Genomic DNA, 18,891 nt, shown 5'->3' on the forward strand with positions numbered 1-18,891 from the left:
GAGGAGGACCGGTTTCTGTTCCTTAGGTCTCTTCATGACTGCTAAGTATATTATACCTATACTGGACTCCTCTTTATGAATTTTTTTGTCACTCTGCACTTTAAAAATTAAAAAAATGTTTTGATACTTTTTCAAAAAATCTGAAGTTGCTGGCTACCAGTTTTCTTTTGCTAAATATATATATATATATATATATATATATATATATATATATATATATATATATATATATATATATATATATATATATATATATATATATATATATATATATATGATATAATTATTATATTTTTTCCGAATGAAATACTAATATGTAGCTTAAAGCTCGTATAGAATTCTTTGGTGGCTCTAATAAAGCCATGCGTGACTGACAGGGAACCGAAGAGGTGTGTTTTCTCTTGCCAAAATGTTCTTTTCCACTTGATATAACCTCTAACCTAGTGAAAACTAGTAGTAGTCCTCACTGCACGCTGATTGGAGGAAAGTTAGAGGCAAACAGGTGTGTATTAAATGATATGTGCTGTGCAATGTGTAGCTACCGCTTAAAAGAGCCCAGGCGTCCCCTAAAGGCAAACCCAAAATATGTAATGTTCACCCCAGCTTGTTTAGAACGATTTGGTGGCTCTGAAAAGAGCCTTTGTGTTGTTGGGTGTATAGGAGTGTTGACTATCATCTATGCCCTCTCCCCTCGGATCCTGCGGGCCAGCTGGATGTCTTTGGGCATGATGGTCACCCTCTTGGCGTGGATGGCGCACAGGTTGGTGTCCTCGAAGAGCCCCACCTGGTAAGCCTCACTGGCCTCTTGCAGGGCCATGACGGCAGAGCTCTGGAAGCGCAGGTCAGTCTTGAAATCCTGGGCGATCTCACGCACCAGGCGCTGGAAGGGCAACTTGCGGATGAGCAGCTCGTGGATTTCTGGTAATGGCGGATCTCGCGGAGGGCAACAGTCCCAGGTTGGTAGTGGTGAGGCTTCTTCATGCCGCCGGTAGCTGGGGCGCTTTTCCGGGCAGCCTTCCCGCCTGTGGACTTGCGCGCTGTCTGCTTAGTCCTGGCCATCCTTACACACACGATGCAGTCTAACAAAGAAAGAATATAGGGTACTTGTTTCCTAGCACGGCGCCACCGATTTTAATGGTAAGCAATCAGGTTGCAAAAATCAGGTCAATCGCATCGCATGCAACCAAATTGCATGCAATGCGATTTACCCGACCGACCAGATTTTTTACATTGGAACCAATGTTAAATGGTCCCTGAGACCCAATTTTACATTGGCCCCAAAGTTAAATGCCCCCCAGACCCCATTTTTCATTGTATGTCCCCCCCATTGTTAACGCCACGATCAACGTGAACCCGAAGCGTGGCGAGCACAACGAGCCCGCGAGGGGCGGCGGTACGCATCCTCCGACCTTTTCATACCCCCACTATCCACGTCCGCGTGGAGTTGATATTATATAGAGCCCGAAGCGTGGCAAGCAGAAGCGCATTACTTAAGACGTATTACGCGTCTGCTCGCCACGCTTCAGACTCGGTGGCTCGCTGCGCTCGCCACACTATATAAAATCAACTCCTGGATGGTGGGGGTATGAAAAGGTCGGATGTCCAATGTAAAATCGGGTCCATCGCATTGGTCACATTGTATGGACCCGATTTTACATAGGAATTTAACATTACATACAATGCTTACAATGTAAAATCGGGTCGGTCGCGTCGCATGCCATTATACATGCGATGGACCCGATTTTACATTTGTCGGGAAACTTCAAAAAAAGCCCGAAAATCGGGTCCGTTGTGGGTGCTGTGCTAGGAAACAAGTACCGAATATAGTATTTTGCGCTCTCTCTGCTACAACTCTATTTATACCCTGGGCTGCACTGTCATTTGATGGAAATAAAGCCGCCCATCATCCTGATTTGCTCTGGCATATTTTTTTTGCAATTTAAAAATAAAAAAAACGCCAAGATGTCCTGTCACTGTTTCCGCTTTCCCTTGTTGCATTTAAAAAAGATGAGCGCTGGAAAAAAAAAAAAAAAAAAAACGGTTTCCATAAAATCCCCCAGAAGATGTTAACGTACAGGACGTCCATAACTCTTTCATATATATATATAAACACCTTTGTTAAGTTATAATCGCATGTTTACCAAAGAGCTCCCTATAGTGACCAGTGTGCAGCAAGGTGCAAGCAGCGATAGGGTCCCCTGCTGAGATGGAAGCGGTGGGACACGTGCTAGATGCTGCTCTCCGGCTGTTGGTTATAGCCTACCTGTTCTTCCAGCAGCAGAATCCTGTTACCGGGATCAGGGCCGTCTTTCCCATTGGGCACGATGGGCAGTTGCCCGGGGGCCCTAGGACCTAGGGGCCCCCGGCCCAGCCCAATGGGAAAGATGGTGGCCGGGGTCCGGGAATCCGCTCACCCTCGCTTGGGGATCTGGGCAGAGGGACAGGGCCGTCTTAACATTAGGAAGGGCCCCTGGGCAACCTAGTTCACTGGACCCCCCCCCCCAAATTAGTTTGCCCAGGAGCCCACAGTCACCTCCCCAACCCTCACCTCTCTGGCTCCGTGCGGCAGCCAGTCAGCTTCCGGCGGCCGGGGATCCGATCATCTTCGCTGGGGGATCAGGGCAGCGGCGGTAGCTAGGAGCCTGCCCTGAAGTGGCAAAGCACTATTAACTGGCGGGGCGGGAAGCGCTGTTGCATTTGAAAAGACTGGCCAGACGCTGATTGGCTGAATTCAGCCAATCAGCGTTCGGCCAGTCTTTTCAAATGCAACAGCGCTTCCCGCCCCACCGTCAAATAGCGCTAATGGGAAAGATGGTGGCCGGGTGGCGGGGATCCGACCATCCTCGCTGGGGAAGGGGATCAGGGAGGCGGTGGCGGTAGCTAGGAGCCCGAAGCGGCGAAGCACTATTTGTCGGCGGGGGCGGGAAGCGCTGTTGAATTTGAAAAGACTGGCCGGATGCTGATTGGCTGAATTCAGCCAATCAGCATTCAGCCAGTCATTTTAAATGCAGCAGCGCTTCTCGACCCCCCTGCCGGCAAATAGCGCTTCGCCGCTTCGGGCTCCTAGCTACCGCCACCGATGCCCTGATCCCCCTGCCGGATCACCCAGTGAGGGTGATCAGAACCCCGGCACACGGACCCCCGAAATTAAATTCACTGCTAGCTAGGAGGTGAAGCGCTATTTGCCGGCGGGGTGGGAAGCGCTGTTGCCTTTTCAAAGACTGGCCGGATGCTGATTTTCTGAATTCAGCCAATCAGCGTCCGGCCAGTCTATTCAAATGCAACAGCGCTTCCCGCCCCGCCGGCAAATAGAGCTTCGCCGAATCAGGCTTCTAGCTACCGCCACCGCCCTGATCCCCCTGCCCGGATCCCCCAGCGAGGGTGAGCGGATCCCCGGACCCCGGCCACCATCTTTCCCATTGGGCTGGGCCGGGGGCCCCTAGGTCCTAGGGCCCCCGGGCAACTGCCCATCGTGCCCAATGGGAAAGACGGCCCTGCGTTAATCTAGCAGAGAGGGCAGCCGACATCCACACTCCACAAGAGCTCAGGTGGATAACACAGGCAGGAAGCATCCTCATATGTTATCTAGCCACTCTGGCTACAATGACAAGCTCAGGACACCTAGCATATTCCATTGTCTGGTAATGTTCTGGATGTGAGGAATGCTGGTGACACTGGCACTAAATTGTCTCAAAATAATCCATGTAGCTATGTGACATTCCATGGCCTGGCCACGTTGACACGGTTGTGTTTTGAAAAAGGCAGAGAAGGGAGCCAAAAGTAGAGATTAGATAAATAGAGGATAGAAAAAAAGGAAACATATTTGTAGGAAGAATACTTGAACATCAGTGGTGCACCAACAAATAACTGTTCGAAAATAATAGTGTTACTATATGGTTTTAGACCAAGTAGCGTCCTAATAAATGCAGCCAGCATGGATACTGTAGGTGCAGAGGGGCGCCTGATATGAAGCATGCGGTCCAGTGGTAAATCACCATGCTGGAGGAGAGACTGGCACCTTTTAGAGGACACCATGAGCAGTTAGGCCCACCAACTTGCTGGCCAAGATTAGAGAAAAAAAATCAGCCAAACTGTGGAGAGTTTATATATGGCATACAATATGTATTGTCAAAGATTTCCCCCAAGCAATTGTCCTTCTGCACAAGAAAGATGCCACACCGGATATCTATTTAAAATGCACAGTTGAAATTAGCACCTGGAGCAAAAGACTGAATAGCGAGCCCAAATTTAGTAGTACACTATATTGGCCCAATGGAAGCGGTGTGCGAGTATCATTATGATGAGCATCACATTAGACTTTACATTTTACAGAGGAGGATAGGAGGAGGGAGAGGACTACTTTGTCCGCTTTCTCTACCTGCTGCCTCATGTCCTGACTATCACTGCCGTTCTTACTTCTTGCCTCAGGTCTCCTTACCTGTACATCTTGTCACCTGTCTGTCTCCCCCTCCTTCTAGATTGTAAGCTCCATAGAGCAGGGCCGTCTCCCCTCCTGTACTCACAGCACCCTTCTTACATTTCAATTACAGCTCTCTTACTCACCTGCAATCTACACCTGCATCTCTTCTCACTCACTTCCCTATATATCTGCTGTATTGTGTACCAAGAGATGTGCTGCTAATTGCTAATTGTGCTGTTTTTGATCTTCTGTGACTGTTATGTCTAGTTCTGTTTACCCTGTACTGTTCTAATATGTTCTATTTGTACGGCGCTGCGTACCACGTGTGGCGCCTTATAAATAAAAAATATGGTACTTGTTTCCTAGCACGGCCACACCGATTTACATCGGGGTGGTCGTGTCGGAAAAATCGGGTCGATCGCATCGCATGCGATTTGGTCGCGTGCGATGCGATCGACGCGACCGACCGATTTTGGACCCGATTTTTTTTTTTTAATGAAATGTAAATCGGGTCCCTGGGACCCAATTTTACATTGAATTCAATGTAAAATATTCCCAACCCCCCCAAATGTCACGGCGTACACCCCACCCCACGATAGACGCCAACCCGAAGCGTGGCGAGCGCAGCGAGCCCGCGAGGGGCGGCGGTGCGCGTCCTCCTCCTTTTCATTTCCCTACTATACATGTCGGCGTGGAGTTGAGAATAGAATAGTGTGGCGAGCGCAGCGAGCCACCGAGCCCGAATCGTGGCGAGGGGACGCGTATAACTTCACAGGTATACGCGTCCCCTCGCTGCGCTCGCCACGCTTCGGGCTCGGTGGCTCGCTGCGCTCGCCACACTATTCTATTCTCAACTCCACGCCGACGTGGATAGTAGGGGAATGAAAAGGTCGGAGGGCGCGCACCGCCGCCCCTCGCGGGCTCGCTACGCTCGCCACGCTTCGGGTTGGCGTCTATCGTGGGGTGACGACGGGGACATCTATAATGTGAAATGGGTCATATTGGCCCATTTCACATTTTTCACATTTTTTCAAGATTTCAATGTTAAAAAATATTTTAACATTGAAGCCTATGGAAAAATCGGGGGCATCGCGTCGGGACCAATGTTAATGGTCCCGACCGACGCGATGCCCCCGATATTTTACCTTTCCCGACAAGATTTCAATATTAAAATATTTTTTAACATTGAAGCCTATGGGGAAATCGGGGGCATCGCGTCGGTCGCGTCGGGACCATTGTTAATGGTCCCGACCGACGCGATGCCCCCGATATGGTCTCCTAGCCAGCAAAATGGACCTGATTTCAAAGGAAATCGGGTCCATCGTATGGATCGTGTACCTTAACTTAAAGGTACACGATCCATACGATTGTGGCCGTGCTAGGAAACAACAATCGTTTTTATTCTCTACTACTGTACACTCAGGTCTCTTGTATATTCATTGTTCTTATAGCCATATACTACCCTAGATGGTTTGTGAACTCCGCTGACTGTCATAAAAATATTAAACCCCCCCCCCCCCCCCCCCCTTAATTGTCATGGGGAAATGGAAATTAACTAATAGACTGTGCATCAATATAAATCCAGTTCTAACAACAATATACGTATTATGTTGTAACTGATTATTATTTGCACCGAGAGCATCTTCACTGTAAACCTCAATACGATCTAGACTAGAAAGTGTCCACTGAGAAAGTAAAAGCGGAAAATAGAGTAATATTACATTTACTTTCTCAGTTTTCTGACATTCACCTTGTGGTCTAAGTGGATACTTTGTCACAGATTGATATCACTAATGTTTCAATAGAATAGTAGCAATACTATAACAATGTTTCCCATTAGTATCATACATGCGGTACTTTTGATTATTTTCAAAGCCACTCAGACAATATGAGAACAGAGCTAGCTCTAACATATGCAGAGAGCAGTACTAGGGGGGAGTAGGACAGTTCCCCAGGGCCCCCGTATTTTCGGGGACCCTCTGTCCGGAGCTGCTCTGCTCCTGCTGTCAAACCTAAAAAGCCTCCACCGCCAGCAGCAGCGGAGGTTGGAGAGAGGCAGCAGATAGAGAGGAGTCCTGGATTGGAGTCCCAGCCTTCGTGTGTCCTTCTCTCCCTCCCTGAGGTAAGTGTGGCGGTGGGACTGGGGAGGGCACGGTGTGTGGGCTGACCGAGGGCTTAATCCGGCTCTGAGTCTGACCTCATAAATATATATTTTTTTTTTTCTGCTTCGGCGATCCATCAGTGATCGTAATACTGTGAAAGTGCCATGCTCTGCAGATACTGTGACCTGTTGTTGTTACAGCAATCTCATAGTACGATCTCCCGGGTTTCAGACACCTGTAAGGCACTTCTATTGTTCCCATGCAGTACTTTCCCCGCCCATGGTAGCTATGGTATGTAATGTAATATAATATGTTTACGTTTATTTTCCAAAACGCTTTAGCCCAGAGTTCCTTGTTGTGATGGTGCAATGTAGTATCACCGCCGTGTGCTATGCATATAAGGGACCATTGGGTCGGTGTCCCTTCTCGCTCGGATCATGATGCCAGCACATACTTCTCGTTCATTCTGGTGACTAACACGTGACCTAACCTCCTCGCGTCATTTCGTTCCCGCGCCCGCCTGTTCTATACAATAAAGGGAGAAAACGGAACGTCATAGAGGACTCGTTTGAAAACGAGAATGACTTTGCCAATCAGGAGGGTGGATGCCCTTAGCTCACCCAATGACAGCGCAGCACTGTGTATAAATGGAGATGGCAGCGGCTGAATTCGATTCACTTTTCTTTCTACAGAACAGACTGAGGTGCTGAAGTGCGTGTTGAAGAAGGATGGCCAGGACAAAGCAAACCGCTCGCAAATCTACTGGCGGGAAAGCTCCCCGCAAGCAGCTAGCAACCAAGGCTGCCCGGAAAAGCGCCCCAGCTACCGGCGGCGTGAAGAAGCCTCACCGCTACCGACCCGGGACTGTGGCTCTCCGTGAGATCCGCCGCTACCAGAAATCCACCGAGCTGCTCATCCGCAAGCTGCCCTTCCAGCGCCTGGTGCGTGAGATCGCCCAGGACTTCAAGACCGACCTGCGCTTCCAGAGCTCTGCTGTCATGGCCCTGCAAGAGGCCAGCGAAGCTTATCTGGTGGGGCTCTTCGAGGACACCAACCTGTGCGCCATCCACGCCAAGAGGGTGACCATCATGCCAAAAGACATCCAGCTGGCCCGCAGGATCCGTGGGGAGAGGGCATAGATACTTGGCACTTCTAGAAACCCAACAACGACAACAAAGGCTCTTTTCAGAGCCACCAAATCTTTCTAAACGAGCTATAGCATCAATGACATAGTAGTGTTCACACTGGAGGCATGGTAAGGTGCCCGGTTGTCCGCTAAAGGCCTTAATTACCAGACACACAGCTTGTGTTCGCCTTCCGTCCTTCACAACATGGGGCACTTTAAAAAAAAAAAAAAAAATCTGTATACGTATACAGATTTGAGCATAAGTTACATTACTAGCTATTATAATTGGACATTCTTTCATATATATATTTATATGAGACTTAAGCATAAGGTACATTACTGGCTCAAGCCTCGGCTGTTTCTTATCTTCTCCGTGATTTGTCACCAGCCTGTTACTTGCACGAAACAGGCACAATCTTCATCTATCCAGGGAACGAACAGACTACCGGCCTTCACAGTAAACGATTGATGTTAAGTACAAGAAAAGTCTCAGTTCTAGCTCCTTCATCTCTTTCCAGGGCTAGGCACAAGTCTCCCTTCAGATAAGCGGGGCATGTTACGCGGGACGGTAATGCAATATCACTACACACGTTAAACTCAATTTACGTCCCTGTTGTTAAGCGTAGAAAGGCCACAGTGGCACTTACACCTGTCCCGCTAATTCGGGCGAATAACTTCCATGTATACATTTTAAACATGAATCAGCTCTTTAAGGTCGGGGTGGGTGGCTCTGAAAAGAGCCTTTGTGTTTTAGGTCAAATATTTTTTGGCCGTTGAATTACTTGCTCTTAGCTGGCTTGTGGCTCTCGGTCTTCTTGGGCAGCAGCACTGCCTGGATGTTAGGCAGAACACCTCCCTGGGCGATGGTCACCCCACCGAGCAGCTTGTTGAGCTCTTCGTCGTTGCGTACAGCCAGCTGCAGGTGGCGGGGGATGATGCGGGTCTTCTTGTTGTCGCGGGCAGCGTTTCCGGCAAGCTCCAGAATCTCAGCCGTCAGATATTCCAGCACCGCGGCCAGGTAGACCGGGGCACCGGCACCCACTCGTTCCGCATAGTTTCCCTTCCTTAACAGACGATGCACGCGACCAACTGGGAACTGGAGACCAGCCCTGGATGAACGAGTCTTGGCCTTAGCCCGGGTTTTGCCGCCTTGTTTACCTCTTCCAGACATAATAGCTAACGGAGCAAAAAAGCTTTACGAATACAGATGGAAACCTGCGAAAGTGTAAATGTAAAATACCGCCCTCCTCTTATATACTCAGCTACCCGATGCTGTCTGCTCTGTGATTGGCCTGCTTACAAATTAACCAATGCAGCTCAAGTTTATCCACAGACCAATCCGTATCTGAAGGGTGGAGTCAACGATGCTGCTTTTCGTCACACGACAATTCTACCCAATAGAGTAGCTTACAGCAGCGATGCCTCGTTTGCATAAGATCCCTATAAATAGAGCAGCTATAGCCGACGTACGGCACTTTTGCACACAGTCATTTCTTCTCGAATTTGAAGCGGTTATTTGTTGATAAGCTACAATGCCTGATCCAGCAAAGTCTGCGCCGGCGCCCAAGAAGGGCTCTAAGAAAGCGGTGACCAAGACCCAGAAGAAGGATGGGAAGAAGCGTAGAAAGACCAGGAAGGAGAGTTACGCCATTTACGTGTACAAGGTGCTGAAGCAGGTGCACCCTGATACCGGCATCTCCTCCAAGGCTATGGGCATCATGAACTCCTTTGTCAACGATATCTTTGAGCGCATTGCTGGGGAAGCTTCCCGCCTGGCTCACTACAACAAGCGCTCCACCATCACCTCCAGGGAGATCCAGACCGCCGTACGTCTGCTGCTGCCTGGAGAGCTGGCCAAGCACGCCGTGTCCGAGGGCACCAAGGCCGTCACCAAGTACACCAGCGCCAAGTAATCTCCCCTTCTCCCACCCACACCAACACAAAGGCTCTTTTCAGAGCCACCCACCTTCTCTCTAATCGAGCTGTAACTATGATGGTTTTTGCTGTGTCCAGGCTCACGGGATAAGTGCACACCGACAGACATAACTGACTTGTGACGTACCCTCTAGCTATTGTTAACCCTACTGGTTCAGAAAAAAAAAAGTGCCTTTACTTACCACTTGCAAAGCTGCATTCTGTAGTTCTCTTTCTAGGATCTGAATCCAGTTTCAAATATAGGACCGGTTCGTTACATTGCAGATGTCACTGGTTAAATAAATAAATAGAAAAAGAAAAGATACATGCGACCCATAGGGCAGCAATGTTCCCCGTGTGCAGCTGCCGAAAATCGAAAGCATTCTGTTGGATGGAAACGTTGCAAAGTACTGTTAAATTGTAACAGTTGGTGCCTTTAAACATCACATTCGAATTTTCGATGAGCACCGTTGCCAATGGATCACTGTCTTTGTAAATGAAGGGTGCAGTATGTTAACGTAGCTCTATTGTACCCAGTTACTTCTGTGACTCGGTTCCGTTTCGATGCATTTAATTAAGGGTGAACACGTAATTCCTGCTCAGGCAAACTCGGTTCCCACTGTAACACACACACACACCGAGTCCGGGAGCTATGGAAACGTTAAAGTAGTTGTGATTATCAGAAGCAGTTACCCAGTGGGAATGTTTTTGGTGATGTTTTTAATTTCCCGCCGATATCTGAGCGACTCTCATTGTGTGGGTCCTTTGTCGTTACCAATTCCCCCACTTTCAAAGTGAACATATACAATGTATCTATATCTATTCCACGTATAATAAAATGTAAAAAAAAATAAAACTATTATCGTCGGGACCGGTCTGGTCATTACGTTTCATCCACACAAATATTCACCACAACGTAGCTGAATAGTTTAGTTCTCTAATCAAGCTGAAATGTTACACTGGGTATTAACGAAGAAAACAATACCAAGAGAGCAGTTCATATAAATCTAAACATAAATCTAAACATAAATCTAAACATAAAACAATATCTTCTAGTAATGAACGAAAGGAAAACAATAAAAGGGTTGTGCTTATGAACGAATGGCAAGGCGATACAAGACTCCGCCTTTAAGTCCAAGTCACCCATCAGGTCCGCTCTTCCACTTTATAAAAGCCGCTGACAGGAAACTATACTCATTCTTACTGTTTGTCACAGAAGGATTTTTGAGAATGTCTGGAAGAGGTAAAGGCGGAAAGGGGCTCGGCAAAGGAGGCGCTAAGCGTCACAGGAAGGTTCTCCGTGACAACATCCAGGGCATTACCAAGCCTGCCATCCGTCGTCTAGCTAGGCGAGGGGGTGTTAAGCGTATCTCTGGACTCATCTACGAGGAGACCCGCGGTGTGCTGAAGGTGTTTCTGGAGAATGTCATTCGTGATGCCGTCACCTACACCGAGCACGCCAAGAGGAAGACTGTGACCGCTATGGACGTGGTCTATGCTCTGAAACGCCAGGGCCGTACTCTCTATGGGTTCGGGGGTTAAATTCCCAGGAGCATCTCACTCAGTCACCCACACACAAAGGCCCTTTTCAGGGCCACCCATCTTTTCTACGAGAGCGCTGTTCCAACCTCCCTGTGTAATGCGGCTATTTGCCGGGTCCTAATATGAATTCATTCCCTCACACTAGCCGCACCGTTAGTGGATGCAGGCAGTGAGGTGCCACGGGTGCAGTGGTTCCTTTTTAGTGTCGGTGATTGTGTAATTTGGTAATCCGCAATTTGTTGACAGGGTTGCGGTACAAACCACGCTGGTAGCGACCACTGCACAGAGGCATATACGTTTTCCGGACAATTGTGTTTGAAAGGGTCACGATGAATGCAGATTTAACAACGATCCAGTCCGCCTTTCTCTGCGTTTTACTAAGCTCTATATACTGTGTATATACCCTTGCACCACACGATTTGCAGCAGTTACTCCAGCTGGGGATAATAAAATACGAGGCTGAGCTAAAGAGTTCTATAGTGGTGAATCACGCATCTTCCCTGACAGCTCTGCCACAGATTGCGCTGGCCCTATACAGAGGATGTAGGGCAGAACCGGCTGGGAGGTATGGTGCCACAGGTGAATGCGCCCCCCGGTTTACAGTGATTCATTGAAACGCGCACCAAAACGCTATATGCGCTATGAAGCGTTTATTAAAGAGTTGATACTTAACTTGTTTCATTATTCCCACTTCCAAGCACATCTGTAGAATTGTGAAGTGACTGAATTTAAGGGGCAAGCTACAACATTCTGGTGCACCTGTTGATTACTTACTGAAGGGCGCAGCCATCAGGCCACGCCGTGCGCTCACAGCTCTGTCGAGAGAGGGTGGGTGGCTCTGAAAAGAGCCTTTTGGGGGGAGAACAAGGGAGCGAGGATGCGGCGGTTCAGCCATTACTTCTTTGCCGCGGCTTTCTTGGGCTTGGCTGCCTTCTTGGCCGGACTTTTTGCGGCTTTGGGCTTCGCCGCCTTCTTGGCCGGACTCTTGGCGGCTTTGGGTTTCGCTGCCTTCTTGGCCGGACTCTTGGCGGCCGCCTTCTTCGGCTTCACCGCTTTAGGCTTCTTTGGGCTTTTGGCAGCTGCAGCCGCCTTTGCTGGCTTCTTCACCTTCTTCGGGCTCTTGGCTGCATTCGGAGCTTTCTTGGGCTTCTTCGGGGATTTGGCCACTTTCTTTGCAGCAGGTTTCTTGGGCTTCAGAGACTTCTGGGCGACCTTCTTGCTCTCCGCCTGCTTCTTATTGAGCTTGAAGGAGCCGGAAGCGCCGGTGCCTTTCACCTGGGTGAGAGTTCCTTTGGTGACCAAACTTTTCACGCCCAGCTTCACGCGGCTGTTGTTCTTCTCCACATCGTAGCCTCCGGCAGCCAGAGCTTTCTTCAGGGCGGCAAGAGAAACCCCGCTGCGCTCTTTGGAGGCGGCCACGGTTTTCACGATCAGCTCGGAGACGCTGGGTCCAGAAGACTTGGCGCTTTTCTTGGCTCCTCCAGCAGCTTTCTTTGGCTGCCTCTTCTTTTTGGCTGCGCCTTCTGAAGGCGGAACAGCAGCGGCGGCGGCGGGTGCGGTCTCTGCCATGGTACGGTTGGATAGATCAGCAACAAAAAACAAACAAACGCGGTATCGTTAAGTCACACACAGTCAGTGCCCTGAGCAGCTGATGTCTCTTATATAACCTGCCGGATGTGCTGTGATTGGCTGATCAGAGGGGAGCGTTCTGTGCTCCTATTGGCGGAACATGCAGCCGTGTAAACCTTGTCCTAGCTTTCGAGTTTGACAAGATCTGCTCTCGCCCTGTGTTTTGCTAGCGCAGAAAAGGTGCATTTTTTATGGCATGAGAGGAACAGAGGACCGGTTCTCTTCACCACCTTCGTACTCCAAGGTCTCCCCTAACACCATATGGCAACCGCTAGCTTAAGCGCTAAGAAGGAGGCCAGGATTAGCCAGTGGCAGCTGACCCGCACCAGGCTAGATGTGCCCGGCATGGAACACATCTCTCTTCTTCTGTGAGGAGAATATGTCCATTCGGGACTTTTTTGCCTCCTTCTAGTCCAGAGGATGACAAAAGTCGCCTGCGGGACACTTTGTGCAGGACAGGGCGCATATTCAAACGCATTTAGATGATTTGTGAACTCCTGTACACACATTTGGATAACACAGGCAGGTGGCATCATGGTACTGGCACACACACAGGCAGGTGGCTTCAAGGTAACGGCACTCTTGTCTAAAGAATTCTTGCTACTGTGACAAGGTCAAAATACTTTCTAGACTCGACTGCTGGGATTTTTGTTTTGGTTCTGAGGAGTTTGCTTGTCGCTTCCTGTAATAGCCCATACAGCTAGTACGATGGCTATGGTTATCTAGTCCCATGTCTTGCTGCAATGAAATGGACCTCTAGCCAAGAGGAATGACGTTACAGTACTTGGGTCAGTAGCTCAGATCGTGATTTTGGTGCCAGAACTGTTGAAAATCTCCAGTATGAGGAGGCGTCCAACACATTGGACCAGGGGGCCAGCCATGTGTTACATAAAGATGTCATCGTTAATCTAGCAGAGAGGGCAGCCGACATCCACACTCCACAAGAGCTCAGGTGGATAACACAGGCAGGAAGCATCCTCATATGTTATCTAGCCACTCTGGCTACAATGACAAGCTCAGGACACCTAGCATATTCCATTGTCTGGTATTGTTCTGGATGTGAGGAATGCTGGTGACACTGGCACTAAATTGTCTCAAAATAATCCATGTAGCTATGTGACATTCCATGGCCTCGCCACGTTGACACGGTTGTGTTTTGAAAAAGGCAGAGAAGGGAGCCAAAAGTAGAGATTAGATAAATAGAGGATAGAAAAAAAGGAAACATATTTGTAGGAAGAATACTTGAACATCAGTGGTGCACCAACAAATAACTGTTCGAAAATAATAGTGTTACTATATGGTTTTAGACCAAGTAGCGTCCTAAAAAATGCAGCCAGCATGGATACTGTAGGTGCAGAGGGGCGCCTGATATGAAGCATGCGGTCCAGTGGTAAATCACCATGCTGGAGGAGAGACTGGCACCTTTTAGAGGACACCATGAGCAGTTAGGCCCACCAACTTGCTGGCCAAGATTAAAGAAAAAAATCAGCCAAACTGTGGAGAATTTATATATGGCAAAAAATATGTATTGGCAAAGATTTCCCCCAAGCAATTGTTCTTCTGCACAAGAAAGATGCCACACCGGATATCTATTTAAAATGCACAGTTGAAATTAGCACCTGGAGCAAAAGACTGAATAGCGAGCCCAAATTTAGTAGTACACTATATTGGCCCAATGGAAGCGGTGTGCGAGTATCATTATGATGAGCATCACATTAGACTTTACATTTTACAGAGGAGGATAGGAGGAGGGAGAGGACTACTTTGTCCGCTTTCTCTACCTGCTGCCTCATGTCCTGACTATCCCTGCCGTTCTTACTTCTTGCCTCGGGTCTCCTTACCTGTACATCTTGTCACCTGTCTGTCTCCCCCTCCTTCTAGATTGTAAGCTCCATAGAGCAGGGCCCTCTCCCCTCCTGTACTCACAGCACCCTTCTTACATTTCAATTACAGCTCTCTTACTCACCTGCAATCTACACCTGCATCTCTTCTCACTCACTTCCCTATATATCTGCTGTATTGTGTACCAAGAGATGTGCTGCTAATTGCTAATTGTGCTGTTTTTGATCTTCTGTCACTGTTATGTCTAGTTCTGTTTACCCTGTACTGTTCTAATATGTTCTATTTGTACGGCGCTGCGTACCACGTGTGGCGCCTTATAAATAAAAAATATGGTACTTGTTTCCTAGCACGGCCACACCGATTTACATCGGGGTGGTCGTGTCGACGGCCACACCGATTTACATCGGGGTGGTCGTGTCGGAAAAATCGGGTCGATCGCATCGCATGCGATTTGGTCGCATGCGATGCGATCGACGCGACCGACCGATTTTGGACCCGATTTTTTTTTTTAATGAAATGTAAATCGGGTCCCTGGGACCCGATTTTACATTGAATTCAATGTAAAATATTCCCAACCCCCCCAAATGTCACGGCGTACACCCCACCCCACGATAGACGCCAACCCAAAGCGTGGCGAGCGCAGCGAGCCCGCGAGGGGCGGTGGTGCGCGTCCTCCGACCTTTTCATTCCCCTACTATCCACGTCGGCATGGAGTTGAGAATAGAATAGTGTGGCGAGCGCAGCGAGCCCGAAGCGTGGTGAGGGGACGCGTATAACTTCACAGGTATACGCGTCCCCTCGCCGGGCTCGCTGCGCTCGCCACGCTTCGGGCTCGGTGGCTCGCTGCGCTCGCCACACTTTTCTATTCTCAACTCCACGCCGACGTGGATAGTAGGGGAATGAAAAGGTCGGAGGACGCGCACCGCCGCCCCTCGCGGGCTCGCTACGCTCGCCACGCTTCGGGTTGGCGTCTATCGTGGGGTGACGATTGGGACATCTATAATGTGAAATGGGTCATATTGGCCCATTTCACATTTTTCACATTTTTTCAAGATTTCAATGTTAAAAAATATTTTAACATTGAAGCCTATGAAAAATCGGGGGCATCGCGTCGGGACCAATGTTAATGGTAGCGACCGACGCGATGCCCCCGATATTTTACCTTTCCCGACAAGATTTCAATGTTAAAATATTTTTTAACATTGAAGCCTATGGGGAAATCGGGGGCATCGCGTCGGTCGCGTCGGGACCATTGTTAATGGTCCCGACCGACGCGATGCCCCCGATATTGTCTCCTAGCCGGCAAAATGGACCTGATTTCAAAGGAAATCGGGTCCATCGTATGGATCGTGTACCTTAACTTAAAGGTACACGATCCATACGATTGTGGCCGTGCTAGGAAACAACAATCGTTTTTATTCTCTATTACTGTACACTCAGGTCTCTTGTATATTCATTGTTCTTATAGCCATATACTACCCTAGATGGTTTGTGAACTCCGCTGACTGTCATAAAAATATTAAACCCCCCCCCCCCTTAATTGTCATGGGGAAATGGAAATTAACTAATAGACTGTGCATCAATATAAATCCAGTTCTAACAACAATATACGTATTATGTTGTAACTGATTATTATTTGCACCGAGAGCATCTTCACTGTAAACCTCAATACGATCTAGACTAGAAAGTGTCCACTGAGAAAGTAAAAGCGGAAAATAGAGTAATATTACATTTACTTTCTCAGTTTTCTGACATTCACCTTGTGGTCTAAGTGGATACTTTGTCACAGATTGATATCACTAATGTTTCAATAGAATAGTAGCAATACTATAACAATGTTTCCCATTAGTATCATACATGCGGTACTTTTGATGGTACTTGTGTATTATAACGGCGCCCACGAAATCGGCCGAAAATCGGCCGCAAATCGCATGGAAAAATCGGATGCGATTTTGCGGCCGATTTTTGGCCGATTTTCGGCCGATTTCCGTCCGATTTTCGACCGATTTTTCACTTTTTCCGGCCAATTTGCATGCTGTTCCATTATTGCAAACCTTGCACACCCCCGATTTCCATCGTAGTGCATCGCATGCAATATAGTGGCATGTGATGCATGCCATGCGATGCATATGAAGCGATTCGATTTGTAATTGTACAATCACCCTGATGGGTGCTTACAATGTTAAATGCACCGCCATTGTTAACGCCACCCCCACTATCAACGCCAACCCGAAGCGTGGCGAGCGTAGCGAGCCCGCGAGGGGCGGCGGTACGCGTCCTCCGACCTTTTCATACCCCCACTATCCACGTCGGCGTGGAGTTGAATTTAGATAGTGTGGCGAGCGCAGCGAGCCACCGAGCCCGAAGCGTGGCGAGCGCAGCGAGCCCCGCGAGGGGACGCGGAATACATGTAAAGTAATCCGCGTCCGCTCGCCACGCTTCGGGCTCGGTGGCTCGCTGCGCTCGCCACACTATCTAAAATCAACTCCACGCCGACGTGGATAGTGGGGGTATGAAAAGGTCGGAGGACGCGTACCGCCGCCCCTCGCGGGCTCGCTGCGCTCGCCACGCTTCGGGTTGGCGTTGATAGTGGGGGTGGCGTTAACAATGGGGGTGCATTTAACATTGCAAATCACATCGCATCGCATGCCACTTGCTGGCATGCGTTGCTATGCGATATTTAATTGTACAATCAGGGGCATTTTCCCAAAAATCACATCGCATAGTACCTGGGGGTGTGCAAGGATGGAATAACATGCAAATCATCAGGAAATGGCCGAAAATCGGACGCAAAATCGCATCGCAGATCAAATCGGCCAAAAATCGGCAGAAAATCGGCCGCAAATCGGGCGCCGTTATAATACACAAGTACCCTTTTGATTATTTTCAAAGCCACTCAGACAATATGAGAACAGAGCTAGCTCTAACATATGCAGAGAGCAGTACTAGGGGGGAGTAGGACAGTTCCCCAGGGCCCCCGTATTTTAGGGGACCCTCTGTCCGGAGCTGCTCTGCTCCTGCTGTCAAACCTAAAAAGCCTCCACCGCCAGCAGCAGCGGAGGTTGGAGAGAGGCAGCAGATAGAGAGGAGTCCTGGATTGGAGTCCCAGCCTTCGTGTGTCCTTCTCTCCCTCCCTGAGGTAAGTGTGGCGGTGGGACTGGGGAGGGCACGGTGTGTGGGCTGACCGAGGGCTTAATCCGGCTCTGAGTCTGACCTCATACATATATATATATTTTTTTCTGCTTCGGCGATCCATCAGTGATCGTAATACTGTGAAAGTGCCATGCTCTGCAGATACTGTGACCTGTTGTTGTTACAGCAATCTCATAGTACGATCTCCCGGGTTTCAGACACCTGTAAGGCACTTCTATTGTTCCCATGCAGTACTTTCCCCGCCCATGGTAGCTATGGTATGTAATGTAATATAATATGTTTACGTTTATTTTCCAAAACGCTTTAGCCCAGAGTTCCTTGTTGTGATGGTGCAATGTAGTATCACCGCCGTGTGCTATGCATATAAGGGACCATTGGGTCGGTGTCCCTTCTCGCTCGGATCATGATGCCAGCACATACTTCTCGTTCATTCTGGTGACTAACACGTGACCTAACCTCCTCGCGTCATTTCGTTCCCGCGCCCGCCTGTTCTATACAATAAAGGGAGAAAACGGAACGTCATAGAGGACTCGTTTGAAAACGAGAATGACTTTGCCAATCAGGAGGGTGGATGCCATTAGCTCACCCAATGACAGCGCAGCACTGTGTATAAATGGAGATGGCAGCGGCTGAATTCGATTCACTTTTCTTTCTGCAGAACAGACTGAGGTGCTGAAGTGCGTGTTGAAGAAGGATGGCCAGGACAAAGCAAACCGCTCGCAAATCTACTGGCGGGAAAGCTCCCCGCAAGCAGCTAGCAACCAAGGCTGCCCGGAAAAGCGCCCCAGCTACCGGCGGCGTGAAGAAGCCTCACCGCTACCGACCCGGGACTGTGGCTCTCCGTGAGATCCGCCGCTACCAGAAATCCACCGAGCTGCTCATCCGCAAGCTGCCCTTCCAGCGCCTGGTGCGTGAGATCGCCCAGGACTTCAAGACCGACCTGCGCTTCCAGAGCTCTGCTGTCATGGCCCTGCAAGAGGCCAGCGAAGCTTATCTGGTGGGGCTCTTCGAGGACACCAACCTGTGCGCCATCCACGCCAAGAGGGTGACCATCATGCCAAAAGACATCCAGCTGGCCCGCAGGATCCGTGGGGAGAGGGCATAGATACTTGGCACTTCTAGAAACCCAACAACGACAACAAAGGCTCTTTTCAGAGCCACCA

At 49.1% G+C, this 18,891-nt stretch overlaps 4 protein-coding genes and 1 pseudogene across 4 annotated transcripts; 2 read left to right on the plus strand and 3 right to left on the minus strand.

Moving 5' to 3' along the window:
• Positions 1 to 676: 676 nt before the first annotated feature.
• Positions 677 to 1,059, minus strand: LOC146072792 (histone H3-like; annotated as a pseudogene).
• Positions 1,060 to 7,250: 6,191 nt separating this feature from the next.
• Positions 7,251 to 7,716, plus strand: LOC146072794 (histone H3). The gene has a single exon (XM_083179988.1). It carries the CDS (start codon positions 7,251 to 7,253, stop codon positions 7,659 to 7,661), a length of 411 nt encoding a protein of 136 aa, XP_083036114.1. The 3' UTR covers positions 7,662 to 7,716.
• A 710-nt stretch (positions 7,717 to 8,426) lies between these two features.
• LOC146073236 (histone H2A type 1) lies at positions 8,427 to 8,819 on the minus strand. Its single transcript, XM_083180425.1, has one exon. The coding sequence runs from the start codon at positions 8,817 to 8,819 to the stop codon at positions 8,427 to 8,429; it is 393 nt and encodes a 130-aa protein (XP_083036551.1).
• Positions 8,820 to 11,998: 3,179 nt separating this feature from the next.
• Positions 11,999 to 12,720, minus strand: LOC146072795 (histone H1.5-like). Its single transcript, XM_083179989.1, has one exon. The coding sequence runs from the start codon at positions 12,671 to 12,673 to the stop codon at positions 11,999 to 12,001; it is 675 nt and encodes a 224-aa protein (XP_083036115.1). The 5' UTR covers positions 12,674 to 12,720.
• Positions 12,721 to 18,422: 5,702 nt separating this feature from the next.
• LOC146072796 (histone H3) lies at positions 18,423 to 18,888 on the plus strand. Its single transcript, XM_083179990.1, has one exon. It carries the CDS (start codon positions 18,423 to 18,425, stop codon positions 18,831 to 18,833), a length of 411 nt encoding a protein of 136 aa, XP_083036116.1. The 3' UTR covers positions 18,834 to 18,888.
• Positions 18,889 to 18,891: the final 3 nt, after the last annotated feature.

This window comes from Crinia signifera, chromosome 4 (genome assembly GCF_055691185.1).
Source record: "Crinia signifera chromosome 4, ASM5569118v1, whole genome shotgun sequence".
NCBI lineage: Eukaryota > Metazoa > Chordata > Amphibia > Anura > Myobatrachidae > Crinia > Crinia signifera.